Source organism: Venturia canescens, chromosome 1, assembly GCF_019457755.1.
Source record: "Venturia canescens isolate UGA chromosome 1, ASM1945775v1, whole genome shotgun sequence".
Taxonomy (NCBI): domain Eukaryota; kingdom Metazoa; phylum Arthropoda; class Insecta; order Hymenoptera; family Ichneumonidae; genus Venturia; species Venturia canescens.
In genome coordinates this window covers 36,448,898-36,470,225 of record NC_057421.1, presented here as the reverse complement: position 1 = coordinate 36,470,225, position 21,328 = coordinate 36,448,898, and the positions used below count along the sequence as shown (strand labels likewise).

Here is a 21,328-nt window from a genome sequence, read left to right as displayed (position 1 = left end):
AACAGAAAAATGGAGCCACAAGCCGCCATGATATTCTCGTTGTTCGAAATATCTTGGGCAAGTGTTAAAAATGGTAAGAACGTAAAATAATAGAAACAGGGTAGAAAGCAGGAGCTTCGAAAACGAATGCAATGTCGAAGAATTTGTATCTTCAGCTATACAAGTTGTGCAGGAGGAATTTCGGGTAGGATCGAGTTCGAGGAGTTTGAGGAATACGTAACACATGGGGTTTCATACCAGTCTTGTGTACTAATATACATGCGATTTGGTGGTGTAGGTCGTCCCGGAGTGTAGAGGTAGCGTGTACCATATATATAGAGAGAAGGGGAAACTCGCCACGGCACTCGAAAGTACACAGCCTCCGCGCTTGCAGTGGTGTGTGCTTCGTTCTTTTTTCTTCTTTATTTTATATTCACCTGGGGAGAGCTCCACCTTCGTGGTTACGGGCCGGTGAGTTCCTTCCACGAAAGGACTGTCATTTCCGTCGCAACCAAGACCGAGACCGGGACCTCGCAGCATCATGAGACCGACCCTCTTTGTGTGAGTACCATTTTGCATGTTTGTTTTTATATATTCTTTCTTCCGATTTATTGAGAAAAAAGGGAAAGTAGAAAAATGTCATAAACCTATAAGCTGGTAACTTTATCACTTATCGCGATTTCAATAACAAATGCAACGATCATTTTAATCCTGTTGGGTTGAATCTCATCCAAGCCTTTTCGCCGATTCAACGATCGGAATACCCTCGAACCTTATAACGCGGCGATAATTTAACATCGAAATGAAAATGAAGGATGCACGCATGATTGAAATTTTATTGTATATGAAAAAAGATTATTCAACATGTTCATGGGTCGAAAAACAATACGAATTTCCAGTATTTATACATTAGAAATTAATAATAAAAAAATAGTTGCATACATAATTCCAGATATGTGAGCAAAAATTTCACCGTTTGAGCTCAAATGAGCATCGTAATATGTGAGTGTTCTTTATATTAATTTTATTATTTAACCGTCGGAGCCTTCGAATAAACGATCCGGATGCAGTTTCTCCGGGGAAAGAAAAATTCACGTCAATTTTCTCTTTCTATTTTGTCCGGAAGTAGTCGCCTTATTATCGTATCGGCTGTGCTCGTTTGTTATCGCGACAAGGATTACGACGAATAATTTCTCGATTTATTACGCGGTGTGACGCGATGGTTCTTTTTTTTATTTCTATTTTTTTCGTAGTTTCCATCGTTTTCTTTAATTATAAAGTCGCTGCCCAGTAAGAACGCTTACCCACACGCATACATACACACGTATATACATATATATAATAAAGTGTATAAATAAAAGAGACCACGAGATATGGCCAAAGAGTCGAGTGAACGGTATACACGATAGTGAAAACATATGGTTGCTTGTGTAGCAAAATGGAAAGTGGTTTTAGCTGAAAATCAAACTCGCGTCTCAGAGAGCCGTTCTCGAACTATGTATACTGGTGTGGCCAACATTATAAAGTGGAATATACATGTATATTGTAACATACATAGCGATACAAAGATCTCTAGTGTCCTGTGCTGGCTATGGCGCGTATTACTCTCTAGGTTAATTTATATCGTTGCAGTTGCGAAGAAAAAAAAATTTATCTCCCGTATTAAACGGCTGTATGGCGAAACGAACGAATGAAATTAACTTGGGCAGAGCGAATAAAAAATGTTCGAAATCAAGAAAAAAAATTCACTCTACCGAGGTCGGAATAATTTTCATTGCATCACGTGATTCAATATTCAATTTCAACATGTAAAATGCTTCGGTGGTTTTCATTCTTGCGCTCATCCACAGTCATTCACAAGATAGCACGCTTCATTGATACCTTTTTCCTAACGAATTGAAGATCCTCATTGGCAAGTCCTTGAGGCACGATATATTAGGTGAACAATATACGGACTTTGAAATTCAATGAAAACGGCCAAAATAATATGCAAAAATGTTCTGACGCGATTTTCTACATTCCTACATCTTTAAAACCCGTTTTGTAAGCTGCTGTAATTTATGTCCTCATGAAAGGATTTCTTTACGAAAATAATAATTTTGAGACGAAATGATAATCAAGTATAATGACGTTAAAAAGACAATGCGTTTTCACAGACATTTACAGACAGAAGCATTAATATGGGATGGTACAAAGTTTTTTGAAGAGTAGCAAGAAACAACACTTTTCATCTCCCGCGTTTATGACGGTATTCAATCGAATGTGACATTTTTACTGCATTGTTGCTCCACGGCACAATTTTATCATAAATTCATCATGGATCATACAGAGCTCTTGCATCGATCTTGGCTAATAATCCCCGTTGTCATTCCCATGAAAAATTGTGATGTTTGCAAATACAGAGATATTTGTCACTTTCCACTCAATGTTTACGCGAAACGTAAAATTCATAGAACTGTCAAGGTCCTTATAGCGTCAGTGTCTCCGAACGACTCGGTCTGACCATTGAGTGAACTGTTCTACTGTCAGATTACTGTAATATGACGAATGACTCAAGGCCGACATGGCTACGAAACATTTTCTGTACAGCTTATTGCGAATTGAGAATATATAGATGAATATTCATAATTGAACTTCAAGTCTCTTGGGGAATGTGTAAATAATATGACCAACTGAAGCCTGAAAATTGAATAGTGTTTCAATAAAATTCAATAAGACTGTACGAAACGGTAACTTTCGAAAAAAAATTGTACTTGCTGTCTGTTATAAACATACTATCGCAATAATTATGTTTTTACCACTTCTTGAAACGGTCTATCTGAGTTTACGAGTTAAATGTAAAAAGTTGATCATAATACTCTGTACGGAACTATGAGAGTGATTTCAATAATATTTTCTCCCATTGAAGCATTATTGTTTGAAAAATTGTAGAGGAGCAAAGATAGTTTTGCAACTTACTCTCGACGTTCTTGGAGAAATTAAAAAATTTCGCAATGAAATATTGTGCATGAATCGAGTTTCAACATCAATAATTTTTGGGGAAACGCCCTAAAATTAAACACCGCATACGATTTAGATCACTGTTCATCGGAGAATCGATAAATAATTGAACATTTCTTTTGCAGATCGAATTTTCAAAATACATCTCAGTCAAAGTTTTCCATTTTATTTACAAATATTGGAGATATTAATAATTAAACGAAGAGCATCGACCTCGCTTTCTGTTGGAATAAAGGCTATATTCACTCATCATACTTTATATGATGAGATTAACAGTCTCGCCACGTACAAATACCCAAAAATGGGCATGTTCTATGCTTGTACCAGGTCATTGACTCCTCGAATTGTGATGAACGGGGATATACGTTAATTGACGCTGCATCATTTGATCATAAAATAAATGTTTGTACATTGTTTTGAAAAAAATGGTGACGGTAATTTTCGGTCTTAAAAGAGAGCAGGAAATTTAGAAAATTTGTTCCGACCATGATTCTGATAATCTGATAAATTCCAGAAGCTTTTGAAACTTTCGATTTACGGGAGTTATGGATGCAAAACAATACAATTATCCTCTATTGTCGCAAATGGTAGCTAAGTATACATTTAATCATCCATTCTTGGTGTGGCAGTTTAATAACGATTAACAACATTTTATCGACTTAAGCAAAGCTATTTCTCGTGGCGCACCACGAACACCAGCAGGAAACGACGACGTAATATTGCATATACCGGTGTACATATACTTTTTTCCCGATGTGGAAGAATAGAAAATCTCGTCAACGAACTTACATTTTATTTATCCGTATGCTGATCATCGTTCTGATAAAAAATATAAAGATTGATGAATCTTTTATCATTGAAGCTGAACTGCCGTTATTTTTCCTTGACATTATTGCTTCTGGTAGCAAGAATCACGGTATCAACGTATATCAACTCTCATAAATACCATTAGTCCATCTAGATAGCTTTATTAATTATGCAAATTAAAGAGTACTAAATGATGAATCGACAATATAATATCAATGAAAGATTTACGTCGAGATAATTCTCTGTCGCCCTGCTGTAAAGCGTGCTAAAATAGTCAAACAATTTATGATTTCCAAAAATGGTTAAGAATCAATGAAGAAAATGATCGACGAGAAAGTAAGATTACTGAGTCTCAGGTTTCAATTCCGGAGGAGAAATTTTCATATATTATTTTATCCACGTTTCACGTTTATATAGAAGTCGTAAAAGTTCTAAATATGCCCCTTTTTTGCATTTTGAAAATTCAAATTGCATTCCGGGTCAAGCTGTGAAGGGATACATCGGAAAAACTGTTATGTCGTCGTCGGAACAGAATCGAAGCTCGAAAGGTCAATCTCAATTTGCAATAACAATCGTTCCTTCGTACGCCGTGAGAAGGTTAAGCAAATTATTGGTCGATAGACGTGACTCTTGTATACCGATGTGTAGATGCTTACTCATTGTTAATCCGTGGGTATTCGTACTCATACATACTATAACGTATACATATATATATAAATACTGCTGCTGAATATATGGAAGTTTTAACCGTTAAGGTTTGAGTGTCCGTTACTCCGCGTGACGTAATTTCGATTGTAACCAACACGAGCATAACCGCGCTTCGTGTACCAGCGAGACACTTTTGAAGGGCCCATCACGATCATCAGCGTACGTACGTGAATCGAGTTTCAATTCAGTATTTTTTTAATCATCTCGTACATCTTTTCATCACTTCGATGAATCAACGACAGTTGACGATAAATCGTCACAAATTGATCGTCGGTTTTTGATATTATGGAAAAATATCGATGCGGTAGCTCAATTATAATTATCACAGTTCCAAACTGCGACTTCATTCACGAATTATAGTGAATTAATGAAAAATTCAAAATGAGTCTTCCACGCCATAAAAATGGTGTAACCAGTTTCGTTTTAATAGTTCGGTACATAAACCAGTATTCATGTTTTTATATGATGTATTTGAGGTTTCGTAGATTATTAGGAAATCACATAGGAAAAAATTCATCAAGCGACGATGCGCGTGTATTATAAAAAGAAAATAATCTTTATTATGCGATGAGTTTTCTCGTCAGTGGATCTGTCAATCGACTTTATCTGACAGCCTCGGTTGTGCTATAAAGTCATGCTAATATATAAAAAATTACGAAAGTTTTTTATAACTAAGAAAATTGATTTCATCAAGAACCTGCTACTGAGATTATATTGGGATTTGGCTAAGGTTATTGCACGAATATAATGAAAACTTAAAAATTGTAGTAACGTTTCCATTGCATCCTGGTTGTGATAGCGTTCGAATATTGTATCTATAGTACTATATTGAAAAGGTTTATTAGCAGCTTATACATGTGTATGAATAAATAAACCTCACTTTGACTAGCATTTTCCCAACCTGAGGCTCTCGTTTCACAATTCTTCGAGAAACTTTTAGTCCCGAGCATGCATGTGTGGGTATTTGTCGCATACGAAGAGACCGTATGGAGTTGACATTTTTAACGAAACTGAAAGTAAAAGGTGTCCGAGCGAGTGTCTTTAAATTCAAGTTTCATCAATTTTGCTTCTTCACTTTTAATCGAAATAATTCCAAGAATAATTTTTAGGGAAGATGCTCGCGATAGTTCATATTTCGTTGCTACATTGGTGATGAACTCAAATGGAAATTCATTTAATTGCAGCACTCATCGGAGCACGGTATATTTATAATTCAAACGTCGCAGCGTTCCCTTTCTTTGCTCAGGAATAATTCGGTGGATTAATTTAATCTGATATCTCGTGAGAAAAATCTTTGAAAAACCGTCAAATATTAATTGTGGATATCGAACGACCAAAGTTTCTCGAGTTTTTTTTTCTTCCCACGCTCGATCCAATATTCGTACATTGGTGAAAAATATTCTTCCTCGTGTTGACTCCCGGATTCGATAAATGTAGCAGCTACGTACACGCTCGTCCGAATCTTATTCTAATTTTTAGCACGAATTCGTAGACACACACGTGTAAATACATGATGGTCGCAGTGAAAGCGCCAAGAAATTAAAGATTCACCTGAAACTAAATGTACATATAGGATCGCGGTAAAAGTTTTTCTTTACGTTGACCTGTCGATCTCGTTAATTCCACAGACACAAAAATGTCAAGAATTTATTTTCAAAATGATCCCGTTCTCGGAATATATTATTATAATTAATCAGTTTTTCAAAGTTTTTCAAGCTGGCCACGCATGATCGAAATGATGAAGCAAAAACTTCAGTCTTAATGTGAATTGAATAATTTAAGAGTATGGATCAGTCGACTAACCTCACTTGGAATTTTCGAAATCGAAATTCTTCGACACAGTTTGATCGATTAAAAAAAGGCTCTGTCAGCCTGCGCAGAGCGATGGCAAAAATCGACTGCAGAGCCTTCTTTTAATCGGTCAAACTGTGTCAAAGAATTTCGATTTCGAAATTTGCAACTATCTCTCTCGCACTCATGGTTGGGATATACCGACTGATCCATCCTCTTAAAGATAGCTTCGTCTGTGTCATAAAAAAAAAACAAAATTCTCTCTTGACATTCACGAGTTATGTCGTGAATCTGAAGTTACTTCATATATCTTTTTCCGTCTGTGTTTGTAAAAGTGTATATAGTCGTATGCTGAGACTGCTATATCGCGTACCACAAGATTGGCCAACCAGAGAAAGTGAGGTACTGGAGGCACGTGAATGTCACAGGTCAAAAACTACCATGCATCTCATTCGTGTGATAGTGCTCGAGCGATGATGTTGCCGAACGTGAAAATTCTTACTTTTCAATCAGAAAAAACTCACATCCCTACCTACACATACGAAACGATTCGAAACAATAGAGTAGAAGTAGCTTGAGAATAAACAAACAGAATAGGATTCAATTATTATTAGAACGGCTGCTAGATGATTTTTGCCATGGTTGCGGTGCGTGTTTGGGTCCTTCAAACGTTCAACTTTGTGTTGACCACAATTGCAAGAAAATCGCATCCGGATAAAGTTTGGTATCACAAGATTGAGCGTTTCCTTTTCAACAACAATCCATTTATTGTTGTTTTTGCAGATTATTGGCTCTCTGTTTGGTGGCTGCGTGCAGAGCTGCCGAGGAGGAGTATGATTACGAGGAAGAGCCATCACCAGTTTCGTCGACTCAAGCACCGGCGAGACCAGCTGGAAGACTTGGCAGCCTTCTATCTCCGCGAGGGCGTGCACCTGCAGTGAGGAAGCCTGCAGCCGTAAGTACAATTGTACTCTTATATCGCGATTAAAGTTTTACAGCAAGAATTAATATTTTGAATCGGGTTGGAATATCAACGCGCTCAATCTTTTCATCTCCAAGTTGATTTAGTCGCTCCTGAACAGTGTGACAAAATATACGGAATTTCTATTATGCTTGCATCGACTCGTATTTCTTCAATTCGACCAGAATAAAATGAATTCATTCTTATCAAATGAATGATCGTACCAATGTAAGTACCTGCAACTATCACATTGATGAGAAATATTTTCAATTGTTTTACAGACGACATCAACTACACTTAAACCAGTGGAACAATTAGCCGATGAAGCGGACGAAAAAAATGACGAAGAGTTCGAAGATAGCCAGGAGCAAGAAGAAGCTCAAACTACAACAACAGAGTCGGCGAAAAAACTTCGCGCTGGTGGAATCAGGCCATTCAGGTAAAATAAATCAACGTGATTTTTAAAAGGACAATACTGTAACGCTGTTGAAAAGACTCTCCCAAAAGTCATTAACTGTTTCTTTTTTTTACAATCTGTACAGAAAGGACGCGCATTTTTGATGACAGCGACTGTTTTTTTATAAAATATATTACCAGCAGACGACAGGCGACAGGGCTGTCAATAAAATGACTGATAGTTTGTTGGTTACGATAGCTTATAATTTTGTCATTGTTTTTGGTTACAGATCGAACGATGACTTGCTCGCAGCTCTAAAAAGGAGGAGAGCTCAGGTTGGAGTGATCACTCACGCACCATCGACAACGCAATCATCAGTCGAACCTACCTCATCGAAATCTAAGTAAGCCTGATCGTTTTTACATGAGATTTTCCAAGCGATGTCCAAATAAATAAAGCGCTATTAAGGGAATCATGAGCGTTTTTTCTATTCGTTTTCCAGATCATCTTCAGGTGGTCGCAGCCGGAATGGCTCAGTTGCTGAAGCATCGTCAAGGACATCAACTCGCGGCAAATTCGGTGGTAACACGAGGGGCAATAAACCTCTCCAAGAGGAGGTGGAAGAAACTCAGCATGAGGAAGTTCAAGTCAAACCTAAACCTTATCGCAGAGGTTGAGAGGGAACATTTAAATGGAAATGTAGAAGAAAAAAACGTAACTTTATCGTTCAAGAGAAAAATTCAATTTTGAAGAATTAACAGTAAAAAAAGAGTGTTCTTTTCAAGCGTGATTTTCCAACGAAAGTTACAAATACATCACTTGGTTTTTTTTTTATATCAATTTTATCCACATATCTCTATTTTTTTCATTAGCTCATATCTTCTTCTTCCACAACGTGAGATAATTGTGATAGAAGTTTCGGAGGAAGGTCCTAATTAATTGCCAACTTTCCGACTGATGTAGAGATTCATAATTTCATTGATTAAATGTTCGGATATACGTAAGAATAAGAAAGAGTAGTTTTTTAATGATAATAATCGAGAAGGCTGAAGCTATCGTTGAAGTATAAACTTCCAGTACATTAAAGTACACTCTTCGCGGTAAACACAGATCGCTGGGGAACGTTTCGTTGACACGATTGCCTGAGACGTTTAAAAAAAAAGATGTGGAGCGACAATAGCAAATGAACGATTAGCAATGTAGCAGTTTGTACAAATGAAAACACCTGTAATTTCGCGGAACGCATGTATCAATAGGTTATTATTTTACCAATCACCTACCACGTGAATTATTGTATAAATATAAATTAACTGGTAACGAATAAAACGGAAAAATGTCTGAGCGAATAAATGAGAATGAATTTTTTTCTTTTCTTCAACGAGTATTCTGATTTGAAACATTTCAGAGCTTTTTTTCAAAAAATTTTTTTTAAGGCAACATCGATCGAAATTTTCCGATTACTGCGTGAAAAAAATATGGAAACCGTACACATTCAGAACATAAAATATCGCCGATACGATTATGTGAATAATTTTTTATTCCTGTTCGTTGTATTTATTTGAAATATAATCTATTGGCGTAAGGTTCTTCGGCAATTAACAGAATTGATAGAATCCTCATACTTTTGGAAATGCGTTTTTCTTCTATGAAGTAAGTTGAAAGCAATGGAGAGTAATATTAGCCTAGTGGATTTGATGAGAGGAATTCTCAAGAAAAATGGGTGTATTGGGTCGTCATTAAATTCATAAATTTTTTAGGCTCATTTTCCGGGAATGTATCAAACGAGAGAAAAGAGGAGAAAAAAAATGTATAGCTTGTATGAAAACCTAATTAGTTTTGGCAATGCACACCGGAGGCGTTTCATATGAAACCTTTTTAAGATCCATCTGCGCGTTCTCCTCTTCCTAAGACCTGTACACTTTTGTTGATACGGTGATCACAATGAACGGCAATTTATTCAGCACGTAGGAGTCACGGTATTTCAGTCACACATTTATCGGATGTGACGAAATAAAATATTCACGAAAAAATGGGACGGAACGGAATGCTTAATGATTCGAGGATCGAGAAAAAGGTGAGAGTATACACTCATGATCTTTCGACATGAACTTTTTTGCCTGATCAAAAAAAAATATGGAACAATGGAAACTTTCTGATATCGAATAATCGAATAGGTCGATTTGTTACTCACCTCATGCTTGCAATTCATTCTGAATTTATTCTGAAAAACGAAGATGTACACCTGATGAATTTCTATTACATAAAAAAATATAATACTCAGGATTTCAGCATGATATACTTGAAGTATCAAAAATCCGTTTTCATGGTATACAATATTTATCATTTTTAGGCACTCTCGAAGCACTGATGGACTTTAAAAAATATACGTCTGCATTTAAAAAATCACTTTTTTCGTTCGAATGCACACTTGAAAAATGTTTCTTACAGTGATAAATTCCAGCACTTTTTTTCGCATTCAGGCTTGATAAAATGAATTTATATTTCACTTTTCGAGAAACCGATTTAATCGGGAAATTCATCTGACTACGGATTGAGTCATTTTTCGCACATATTCGTACAATCGAAGCCCGAATCGTAATTAATTCAGAATACATGAAAAAAACGGTTGAGAAAGAATAAATGAAAAATCCGGGAAAGGCTGCAATCAAGAAGAAAACCCATTAAGACTTTTTTAAATGATGGAATCCGGATAAAAAAATATGTATATAAAAACTTTCACTGTTGATTTTTGATGTTTCCAAATTTATAAATTTTACATTTTCCAATTTTGCTTCTCCTAATTCGCATCCCGGTAACAACGTTTTCCACAGATTATCTAATTTTGAAAATCCCCATCCATCGTTAATGGCTCACTCTCCATAACTTATTTTTTCATTCACAAACTAAGAAACTTTTATCTTCAAAACTATGAATAATTCTGGAACCAAAAAATCTATTTGTACAGTTGACAAAAACTTTCCAGCCTCCATAAAATTGACTAATTAATCTATCGGTAGAAATCGATTGAAAACATGGAGAGTGGTGAATTTATAACTGATGTGTTTATAACTCCCAAAGCAGGACCTTCTCAATTGCGAATGAAAAAATATGGTGTCTCTTCTTTCGCGAGCAGCAATAAAAATATGCGGGATAAGACGATATGGAGAACACGATGAAGTTGAAGATATGTGTAGTGTGTGTTGTAGCGCAAGGTATATAGAGAAATGAAAGTGAGAGGAAAGGAGAGACCCCGACGGCCTTGAGCACCAGGGAAGCATCCGACGAACATTTCACTTACAAAGAGCATCTGCCATTTGTTTTCTCACTTTCGACGACGACAAAGTCGGTGAGGCCTTCGTGTGGGACATTCCATTCCAGCACCGAATAACCAGAGCCCCAACCATTTTGAATTCCTTCGTTTTAAATGATAAAATATTATGTGTCGGTATTAAATAAATAGCTGTGAAGCTACTATTTGGCGAAGAAGAACGAAAATAAATAACGATGCAATTGATCGATCATTCAATAAAAAAAAAAAAAAATCAATTTGATTACCGTCACGAAATGGAATCAGGCGAGTGGCCAAGATGGTTTTCACTTCACGAAAGAATGAAGCATTTCTGTGAAATAATGTGATAACAATTTCGATGTAATTCGCAATCGCGTCTCACTCTGAACGCTTTCGAAGAAATGCCTGAAATGTCAGACCGACAGGAGGAATGAAAGACCAACCATTTGCGTAATTTTATTCAGATTCCTCCGTGAAATTCCTTAATGAATTGTGAGTTTAAAATTCCATGCATCCAGTCACGCATGTCTTTCTAATGCACCATTATCATTTAAGATCCGTATCTATTGACAGATGTGTGAATCGTTTGCCTCTATATAATATAATGACATTACTTATCCATCCTGGTACTTCTATAAAGAAACATTCGCATAGATCTGCATTTCTCTAAGCGGTCATCCTTGACAACGCAGACAACATTCCGTCATGCATTTCCCGTTTCATTCTCGATAATATCTCGTAACGTTTGAAATGTAGAAGATCTGTAACGGAGTTGGAAGAGGAACTCAACCACGGAGCCTCGACATGCTAAATAAATCCCTTTATTTTTAGCTCGTTCATTGTACTACCGTGACGCCACCAACTCCGAAGTCAAAATGATATGGTTCAATCGTATAATAGAGAATTAGTCACGTTTCATTGCAAGTAGGTAATGGAAAAGAAGTTATCTGACTGCATAGTGAACACGATCGATAATCGATCTTTCAATGTATCTCGTGGAACTGAAAAAAAAAATTTACTCGAACAATTTCTTTCTTCGACTCGCAAACCAATCTTTGCAGAGACACATTGTCTTCTTATTATAAATTTTTCCTTTCATTGTTGCGTCAATTTGCAAATAATTATGCAGTTTCAATTTTTATACCATATTCGATTTTATTACGATGATGCTTGACTCCATGGGGTTTTCAAAATAATACATAAACTTCGTTGTTTCTTATGCAACATGGTAGGCTGAATGGAAGCTGAATTCATTATTTTGGGCCGAAATTACACTACGTTAAATAAAAATTCATTGGAGAGCATCAAATTGTATTTGAATAGAATAAATATATTTTTCTAATGTTAAGTGTCCACTTATTAGAAGTTCATTATTATGTACTGAGATTTACAGAATGGAAAGCGGGAACGGCAAAACTCTTGATTGCATAATTCGATGAAGCGTTCGCTTGTGATGAATCCAAGCGATCGCGCTTTATATCCATGAATAAAGGAACTCTGAGTATCGTGCATCGCCAAGGTACAAAGCGTATGCACCATAGGGATGATGGGGCATGTTATGTATACGTACATAGTATACAACGCTTTTGTGCACGGGAAGAAATACGAGGAGGTACAAGTTTCTCTGACCTTTTCCGTAATGTCAGGATGGTAAGACCAGGTCAAAGCCTGTGTGATGAGGCATGAAAAAAGTAATAAAAAATCTTTCTTCGATCGATCGTTCTCAAATTCAGAAAGTTTGCGACGGTTTGTCTGAGCCTGAATAGCCATATTCGCTGAATTCATTCTCGTATATATACGGCGAGCAAAAATAATACGATGGTAACGAATTTCATAACCGCCGTGTATTTCTGTCACTGCATGATCACGAAAAGTCTATGTAACATTTTATTTTCATCAGATTTATACGAGATAACGTGTACTTTCATTGTGCTGTAAAATTTACATTAGAATAAGAAAATAGAATACTTCACTCCCAGAAAAGAAATGAAATATCATGAATTCACTCGCCGTGTAAAATCCTGTACAGTAATTGATAAATAAAAGGGACGAAGAATACAGTAATTATGTTTTATACTGCAGGAATGTTAGTACGCCAAAATTGTTACTACCGTTCGGTCTGAGAACGTGTTAATTTTTAATCTTATCTATGCCAATTCGATTGGTGAGAAATTTTTCTGTCGTATTGCACACGCGTTACGTGTTTAAATATATAAATACTTATATGAAAATATAAGACCCAGAACATGAAGAAGTTATCGAGCAAATTGCGAAATGAGGAAATAATTATGAAATTGTAGGGTGCAACGCTGAGAGAGCACACTTGGGACGTGGCCAAGTTATTATCATCTTCTATTGCACGAGCTAACGGTGCATTATGCACTGCTCTATTTCTTCTCGCTGTCATTTCATTCGGAGGTGTGTGCAGCGAGCAAAAAATCGACTGCGATCTATGGAGAGTTGTTTTTCAGCACATCTTTAACGCTTTCCTTTAGAATTTTCCTTCGTTAAAAAAAATATTTCGACAAACCACACATTGAAGCCGATTTTTGTTGCCATATGTTGTTGTTCATTCGCTGCCATGGATTTATTTATCTGCTACGACACTTACAATACGAATGCCAGAACTCAAGTGTCGTGTTACGTGCTAAACTGATCGAAGAACCTGAAATCGAAGAACTTACACGCAACGGAGAATCGGATGATAAATTCAACGCCGGGGATGAAACGATGTAACAAGTTATATATTTGGGGCATTCCACGCTAAGTTGGACAATTTGAAAAATTTTTATTTTTAATTTCCTCAATATTTCAATATATTTTAGTATCCTAAAGAGCCTTTCTGTTGAGTTTTAAGATTTTTTTATTACTTGTTCAGTACCTGTCCAAAATGAAACTTTTTTTTAAATGTTTCTTTATACATGACACTTATGTAAAGAAATATTTTAAAAAACAGTGGATTTTATTCTTTTTTTTTATTATTGGAATATTAATTGCTGCTTTTTAATATCAGTTTATCGCGCGATTTTTTTGAAAACGTTTTTAAACTCTTTTGAAAACACCGTACACGCATTCTTTACTCATTTTCAATGAATTTCAATACTTTTGAATTGTTAATAGGTCTATAAAATTAATAAGTGAACGTTGAATTTATTTATTAACAATTATAACAAACGTATTGTAATTAACGTGATTGTTTCAAAACTTTATTTACAATGTTATTTTTTGTCGCAAAGTATTTTTTTTTATTTCTGAAATAATATCTTTATGAATCGCCATTCAGTTTCAAAAGCGTTGCTTACCTTACGAATGGCTTTCTCACGTGGTGGCGCTGCTGTTTCTTTGTAACAACAATTACGTAATTTATTCATTTGTATAAGTATGGAAATTGGAAAACATAGTTCGATAAAGGTAATAATGAATTTGAGGATCCCATTGTTTTCTTTACACGATAACCAACAAATAATCAAAACCGCTCGGATTCTATAAATTTAAAAATCTTCAGGAGATAAGTTTCATTCCATGTTTCTTGCAACATAGTTTTCCAATTTCAATGCATAGCAATAATTATGAATAAGTATAAAAAATTTATTCTTCATTTCCAAATAAAAACACAAAATTAACGGACTTAAAGTTTACTTACCGAATTTAAACACTTATATATTACGGTTTGTAGGAAGAATTTTTTTTTTTCATATATTCGAAAATCGTAAACAAAAGTTATTACGGAGGGCCCACGACCGGGCCGGTCTCAAAAGTTGTTAAAAGTATAAAAACAGTTTAAAATGGAAAATTAAAAAAAGAAAAAACCCACGATGCACGCTTCCCAAAACAACATTTAATGTTTCAACCATGGAAATCATTAAAAACATTTCAACTTTTTTTTTGTATTTCTTTCGGTGAAGGCCACTTGAAAACGAAAATTTTGAAAAAAGCTTCAATTTGGAACATATTATTAAGAAAGTTATGAAGAAAAAATCAAAAAAGAGCGATTTTTTTTTAGATCGATATTCTTTGAACAAGTGATTTTAAAAATCCCAAAATTCAACAAAAAGGTTTTTTTAATTAAAGAATATCAAAAAATTGAGGAAACGAATGATAAAAACTTTTTAAATGGTCCGATTTGGCGTGAAACGCCCTTTTGTAACATTTCGAACCACTACCTCCTTGATAATGGAAAACAAATTGTAATTTTGGTAGAAAACCAACTATTTTATACATTCTTATTATTAAAAAAACGTTTGAAGAGTTCATTTTGAACCAATTACATAAGTTCTAAAGTGAGTTTACTGTCCAAAGTGGAGGTTTACTGCAGTGGAGGAAAATGAAAAAAATGAACGATAAAAAATTTAACCAGGATAAAAATGGTCGCTTTGTAAAAACTGAAAAAAAAACGTGGCGAAGCAAACGTAAGACAAAATATGACCAAAAGATCGAACTGCCGTCACATATGTGAACATATATTGAATACAGCGTTGCCAAACGTTGCCAATCCATCCAGTACGTATTCATTTTTACCTACAAAAAATGTCATCGTATAATCTCGGATAGCGAATATTCACCCGACTACCTTAATTGAGAAATTGCCAATTATTTCCTCATTCGTAAAGGTTCTATAAATAATATATATCCTATATATTCATATAGCAGCATAGCGTTTCTGTTTGATTTGACTGCTTTGATGGTACTTCACTTTAAAATAGATAGGAGAAATACGATTGCCAAAATGAAATCGTGCATATGGAAGAATGAATTGTATGACGTTAGAACAATTTGCCATCTATTTTCTAATTGATTTCACGCAATTTAGTAGACTGTTAACTTATTGAAAGCATAATTATCTATAAAAAAAATAAATGAATTCTGTATGTTTATGATTTTCTGTGAGTTACAGCAACTCGGTGTGATTCGAGAATCGCCATTTGAAAACGCCAATAGATCATTCAGAGACTCATTTGCGCCTAACAATGTACTCCGGTATTGGGACAAAATGAAAAATCCAAAGATTTTTATAGTTGATATTTACCACCTAATTTTTTTTCTCAATTTAACAGTTGTTCCAACAGCCGGTATATCAAATTATACACATTTTTTTATTTAATATATCACCGATTTCACTATACCAATAAGATTGAATTGCAAATTTATAGAATATAGAATCGTTTCTTGCTTCTGGAATGTCACTTTACACCTATACAATAATTCCATTCGCGCACTCATCTTGACGGACCTCGCTGCGTGAAATCAACAAACGAACGGAGATAGCTAATGCGCAAAAACGTAAGAATACAAATGAGAAGTAAAATGTGTTTTCGCGGACTTGTATATGAGTAAAAGAGAGAGCGAGAGAGAGGAAGGGAAACAGAATGCTTTGCGGAGGTGTGCAAAGGACTTTCTCCCGCGGGCGGAGATCCTTATTTTCGCTTTCCCTGATACACTCATCTATATATAAATATGTACGTGGGACACTGCAGGATAACTGTCAAAGCTTCCAATCGCGCCATTCAATCGTCCTTCACTGCATATAAATTGAATATACACCGTTATGTAATTGCATATAAAACAAAAAAATGCCTAGTTTCTGGACAAAATTTCCAACATTTTTGTAGAAAATTTTCTCCTATTTTTGATAGTAAGAATTTTGAAAATGGAGAAAAAAATAACTTCCCATTAAATCAGAACACAATATTTAAATTAATTTGCCTTCGACTAAATAAGATGGAAAAAGATGAGAAATTACATAAAAAATGAGAAAAGACCAGTCTTTATCTATGATCATGCTGTTTCGAATTCGATCCCACGAACACACAGATACATATCGACACAAATTTATAACAATATCATGTCGAGCAGATTCAACCGTGAGAGATTCTCATATACGGCGGTTCACAAGACTGAAAAATGGATATCGATCAAAGACAATGTACACACATGAATTATTCATTAACGATCCCCGAATGAACTGAGTCATTTTCATACGACCATTTTTTATAATGACAATAATTTGTCTAATAAACTAAAAAACTTTCAACTTTCTACCATTATAAATTAAAGGATAGCATTACTGAAGAATCATGATGCAAAACATGTCCACATTGAATAATAATAATAATTTCTAATTAATTGAAATACATTTCAGCGTTTGTTCGATCGAAGGAAATTTCGTAGTGAAATTTTTTAACCTTCCCAGTTCGCGGTGACGATTTTTTTCCTTTCCAAAGTACGTTTATCGAATTAAAATATTGAAGTCAAAGAGTAAAACCGCATACGAAATATGCTCACTTTTTTCATCTATCGAAGATTGAAGAACAGACTATCTGAAATACTTTTTCAAAGGCGCAATTGAAAAAATTGTATTTTCTTTCAACGTGTGGTAAAACGATATTAACAAAAAATCGGTCTACCTATGAGGGATCATCAGCAGTTCTGTACGATCCAGCAATGACATTTGGATCGAATGGCACACGAATGTAATTTGGAAATAATCAAGCTATTGAAAACCTGTAATACCGAGGCAACTTTCACTTGAGATCAGCTCATTAACATGGGATGGATACTTTAAAAATAGTTGAATTTATATTTCTATTTTACTAATATAAATACTTGTTACGACAGCACTGAATATGAATTGCCAAACGTTACAATTAATGTAAAGTTATTAAACCTAAACATAAGCAATCGTTCTTTTCCATATACAAGGATATTTTCTGACATTGAGCAGACTATAAGGATCTTCGGTCAGTACACAACTGAATTTCCTCGTTAAAAATTTAATATGCTACTTTCAGATTATCTAAAATTTTTTGATTCACAGTACAATAGAAGAAAAAAGTAAGCCAATTCTTTCAATACGAAGAATAAATAATTGCTAATGCTAGAAAAATTGTATCGGTATTACTGAACGGTAATGACAACCGCCCCTCATTTCTGATGAGAGGATGCTTTTTATGCCACGGAATTTTCAAATTATTATGTAGTTGAAACTATAATCTTTGAGAAGCATATCCTTATTATTGAAAATGCATGAGCTCCTACTTAAACAGATGTAAATTATGTCTGCTCACATATGAATAATTGAGAATAATTAATACAATTGGATTGAATGAACTGCAGGGATAACTCTCGATTGCCCTGCGAAAGTTTTGTTCCTGCATAATAAAAAAGCCGTATGGAGACAGCAAACGGAACTTTCGCGATAACTCAATAATTAGTAGACATAAAAAGAGCGGTATGCAGTGAGAAAGAGGAAGAGAGAAAGCGAGAGAGAGAGAGAGAGAGCAAAACATGGGATTAAGCGAAATGTGAAATAGCAGAAGGAACGTCGTATGAACTTCAATGTTAAGGTTACTATATCTACGCTCCTGAGTGCGCGAGTGAGCGATCGACTGAGATCGAGACTGAGGGAGAAAGAGAGAGAGAATAAGAGCGCAAAAAAATGAAAACAAATCTTATTGGGTCTGGCGCTTCTCTTGTCCATTCGATGAATGTGGGTCAAGTTGATATCCGGCTCCGCAAAGAAATCCCGCAGTAAAGAACCGCGAAATCACCTCTCGATCGAGCTATATTTTGTGTGTGCACTGCAGTAATCAATGACCAACAATATCTCGAAAGCGTTTTATGTAATCATGCTTGAATTTTATACAATATTGAAGCTCACATATTGAAAGGTTTTCGTGAATTTTCCAGTAGAAAATTCTTTATATGAGAAAAAAAATCGAAAAACCTTCCTAAAGACTCTATTAGGTCCGGCTGAAAAAGAACGTTTTCCCTACAAAATTCTTTTTTAATCAAATCGCTAGCATAAAAACTCTCTTCATTTGGCTGTCAACGCGGTAAAAAAAAGACTTCAAGTAATTTTTTACTTTTGAAATTTTGGAAGAGTTTAATCGAAAAGAGCGTCCGGGCAGAGATAAGTGCCTTAATAGCATCCAGTATTGCTTTTAGTCGTACAACTTCATGTTGAAAATCAAGTGTATCATGTGCACGAGGTTTTTGCCACAATTTTCGAATTTTCACTTAAAAATTGAGATATATATTCTTTGGGATGTTAACTAATTATTTATATGAGAGAACATTTTTTTATTTTTTTTTTATTAATTTTCCATTGTTCATGCCCCCTTAATGAATTATAGTGAGACTATATAAAGGATCGATTGATCGAAAGTTAGTTCTACTTCATTATTATCGTTCGCACCTAATTTGACAAATATTTGACTAGATAAATTTTGAGATATTTTTTATATAATTATATTTTTTCATCATTGATTATTCAACAATATTCAACAAGTGTTAAATATTTTCCCTTCCGTAAAAAATACGTACGTAAAAATAATGAATACATGCTTATCCATCGTTTAATTTATCCGAGACGTTACTTGTTTTATTACGTGATTTATTAGCGGAAACACCGAAAATTTTGGTTGCGTGGCAATTTTTTTAAATCTGAATATTACGTGATAGTTTCTCAAAAATGTATGCGGATTAGAAGAATGAAATTGCAAAATAAAAATTGTACCATAGATAAATTGTACGCGATCCAGTCACGGAAATAACGAATTTATCCAACATTTGTGCGTGTTATACAGTTGCGTGAATCTCAACGAAATTTAATTCGATGAGAAACCAACGAAGCGATAAGTTCTCGGGTTCTTTCACGCTATTATTAATCTGAAAAACTCATGTTCTTAGCTCTTCTGTTACGAAAGCATTTTTCAAACAAAAGTATTACATTCCATATAACTGCAATGAAAAATAATCTCAAAATATCCGTAAACAAGAGGTGTTCATCCATCATTATATGTAACAATAGCATGTGTTATGGCAAATGTGATATTTGCGACCTCATTTGAACATGATTTAGAAAATTGCTCAGGTAAAAAATCATTTATCTAATAAATAAATAAATAAATAGGAACTTAAAGAAATTGACAGTTTCTTAATTTTTACATTTTTATTAAATACGAATTGAGACAAACCAAACCTATTTCAAAATTATAGTGAATCCGTCGGCACAAACAATTGCAAAACCGATGTCGATGGATGATAGACCAGCACTGCATTATTCGAAATATCCTAAATGAATGAAATTTATTGAATATTATTTTTATGCCATTGGAATCAATACGACAATTTAGCAAACTCACCTACTTTGACAAGCATATAGTGCTGCTGCCCTCGACATGGAACTATTTTACTCAGGACTTTTTTCATTTTTCCTTATACTTGGAATCCATAACACCCAGCATTTACAAAAGTTCAATACATGCATAGTCAAAAACATAAATGTTGTACCCGTAGGAAAGCACTGAAACTGGAATTTCGGTTATACTAATTACTATAAATAAAACATTGAGTATTCAAAGCACGCTACCGTGTTGTGTAGAAAAAAAATTGGGTAGATTTATTAACCCTCATGATTAATCCTCATCGAACGATGAATCCCCATTGTGTCGCCTTCCAACGTGTTCTCTGCCTACAAAATCCAGCACAAAAGCTGTGACTTTGCTGCTAATGCACATAACCACTTTATACATACGCTCCCTATACGACGGAACTTGGAGAAAGTCAAATTACAATTTGTCGTGTGGACACGTGGACGTTTTCGTTTACATCTGTGTTCCATGCATCTGTATATCCATCAATTGTAACGGCGATTGAGTGTGTCGGCAGCGGCCTTGTATTTGCGTCAAATGAACGTATACAGATAACGGTGCTCATATTTTTTCGCACCCTGGAGTCAACAAGTTTGTCGTACGGAATTCCTCTGCTCGATGTCATATGTGTATATTTATGATAATCGCGTATCCCCTATTGTTCTTCAACAGACTCATTTCCCTCTTTTCCCAAATCACCGAACTGAAGCCAAGTATGTTATTATAGAAATACCTTTCGATAAAATCCTATGAAATCTAATTCATAAAAGTTTCAAAATGTTTATTCTGATAATACAAAGATATCCGTTTATATCGAAAAAATTAGAAACACCAAATACGTTTACATTTTAACCAATACTCGGTTGACGCGGAAATAATTTTTTTTTACCAATCATCAATATGAAAAAAACGCCCCATTTTGGTATTTGGATTTTTGTAGAATAAAAAAATTACGCCATAAAAAATAACGTCTTCGAGGAGATTCATTCATTTCAATGCATTACGAATTTCATTATCATATCGGGATCTTCAGATTAAATCTATATGGTTAAATGAATTGATTGGGATTTATAAAAAGCTGACAAGTTTTCTCATATATATATAAATAATATTTTTTAATTTATATTCAAAAGCTTTGTGATGGAACATTTTTGATCGTCAAGCTATTTGTTAAGCTCGTTGAGCGGAATACAATACGAAATGAAAAAGTGAGCGTTGTGGATTTTTATTGATAGTACAGAAAG

The 21,328-nt window shown here is 34.8% G+C and overlaps 1 protein-coding gene across 1 annotated transcript; it reads left to right on the top strand.

Moving 5' to 3' along the window:
- The first annotated feature begins 353 nt into the window (after positions 1–353).
- Positions 354–9,016, top strand: LOC122405650 (uncharacterized). The gene is made up of 5 exons (XM_043410583.1): positions 354–540; positions 7,069–7,240; positions 7,528–7,685; positions 7,933–8,046; positions 8,146–9,016. The coding sequence occupies exons 1-5, from the start codon at positions 521–523 to the stop codon at positions 8,318–8,320; spliced, it is 639 nt and encodes a 212-aa protein (XP_043266518.1). The 5' UTR covers positions 354–520; the 3' UTR covers positions 8,321–9,016.
- The last annotated feature ends 12,312 nt before the right edge of the window (positions 9,017–21,328 follow it).

Coding starts and splice junctions, on each gene's coding strand:
- LOC122405650 (XM_043410583.1), top strand. CDS start 521: ATGAGACCGACCCTCTTTGT. Junction 7,241..7,527: donor CAGTGAGGAAGCCTGCAGCC/GTAAGTACAATT, acceptor ATTGTTTTACAG/ACGACATCAACTACACTTAA. Junction 7,686..7,932: donor GGTGGAATCAGGCCATTCAG/GTAAAATAAATC, acceptor TTTTGGTTACAG/ATCGAACGATGACTTGCTCG.